Source organism: Sphaeroforma arctica (genome assembly GCF_001186125.1).
Source record: "Sphaeroforma arctica JP610 unplaced genomic scaffold supercont1.7573, whole genome shotgun sequence".
Classification (NCBI taxonomy): Eukaryota; class Ichthyosporea; order Ichthyophonida; genus Sphaeroforma; species Sphaeroforma arctica.
The window spans coordinates 1-1,398 of NW_014032985.1; the positions used below are offsets into that span (position 1 = coordinate 1).

The 1,398-nt window shown below is 32.9% G+C and overlaps 1 protein-coding gene across 1 annotated transcript; it reads left to right on the forward strand.

The window, feature by feature from the left end:
* Window positions 1–219: 219 nt before the first annotated feature.
* SARC_16205 (hypothetical protein) lies at window positions 220–382 on the forward strand (the record flags this gene model as incomplete). The annotated part of the gene is made up of 1 exon (XM_014289684.1): window positions 220–382. A coding segment is annotated over one exon (163 nt), but the record flags the coding sequence as incomplete, so codon positions are not given.
* Window positions 383–1,398: the final 1,016 nt, after the last annotated feature.

Sequence of the window (1,398 nt, forward strand, 5' to 3'; positions counted from 1 at the left end):
GTAGGTGAGAATAATATATATATATATATATATATATATATATATACATACATATATATAATATTTCTAGATCATCCCTAAACAATCTAACGTTTCTTCTTTGCACACAAAATGCGACAATCAATCGCCAGAATACTGGAAATATTGCAGGTTTTGTCACACCCTCTCTATCCACTCTATGTTTTATTGTGGTATTTTGTGTCCTACTGTACTATTCAGCTACAAAAGCGTCGCGCCTTGTCTAAGGACGACCAGACCAAGGAAGGTGACGATAAGAGTGAGTACTGTCTGGAGATGCAGTTGCATCCGGGGCAGCCACTGAATGTCAAGGCCACACTCCGGTCGTTCAATACGTTGGAGTTTGTTCTGATCCACAAGCACAGTATGTACCATAGTGTGTTATTAGTGCGTTCAAATTGTTACAAGTGACTAAATTAGTGCTTTTAGTGTGTTATTAGTGTGTTCGAAGTGTTACAAGTGACTAAATTAGTGCTTTTAGTGTGTTATTAGTGTGTTCGAAGTGTTACAAGTGACTAAATTAGTGCTTTTAGAAGGTTGTTAGTGCGTACGAAGTGTTGCAAGTGACTAAATTAGTGCTTTTAGTGTGTTATTAGTGTGTTCGAAGTGTTACAAGTGACTAAATTAGTGCTTTTAGAAGGTTGTTAGTGCGTACGAAGTGTTGCAAGTGACTAAATTAGTGCTTTTAGTGTGTTAATAGTGCGTTCGAAGTGTTGCAAGTGGCTAAATTAGTGCTTTTAAAAGGTTATTAGTGCGTTCGAAGTGTTACAAGTGACTAAATTAGTGCTTTTATAGTGTTACAAGTGACTAAATTAGTGCTTTTAGTGTGTAATTAGTGCGTTCGAAGTGTTACAAGTGACTAAATTAGTGCTTTTAAAAGGTTATTAGTGCGTACGAAGTGTTGCAAGTGACTAAATTAGTGCTTTTAGTGTAATTAGTGCGTGCTGTCCTCTACGTGTAGCAGTTGAAATCAGGATAGGAGTGTCCGTGTGGTATCGCGAACCATGGTCATAACATCAGTGTTTCAAATGATGCTTGAACATGACATGGGTTATGATTCTCAACTACCTTCACGCTCTACTATTGCACTCTAGTGGTGTAGTATTTAGTAGTAGATATTTGTGATAGAGAATATAGTAGTAGTGTTTTATAGTAGTCCTTACATATGCATGTCATTCTTTGGCACTTTGATATATGCATGTCATTTATATATATATATATATATATATATATATATATGTGTGTGTGTTTTTATATATGTATATATATATACATATATATATATATATATATATATACTAATAATAATATATATATACATATATATATATATATATATATATATATATATATATATATATATATATATATATATACTAT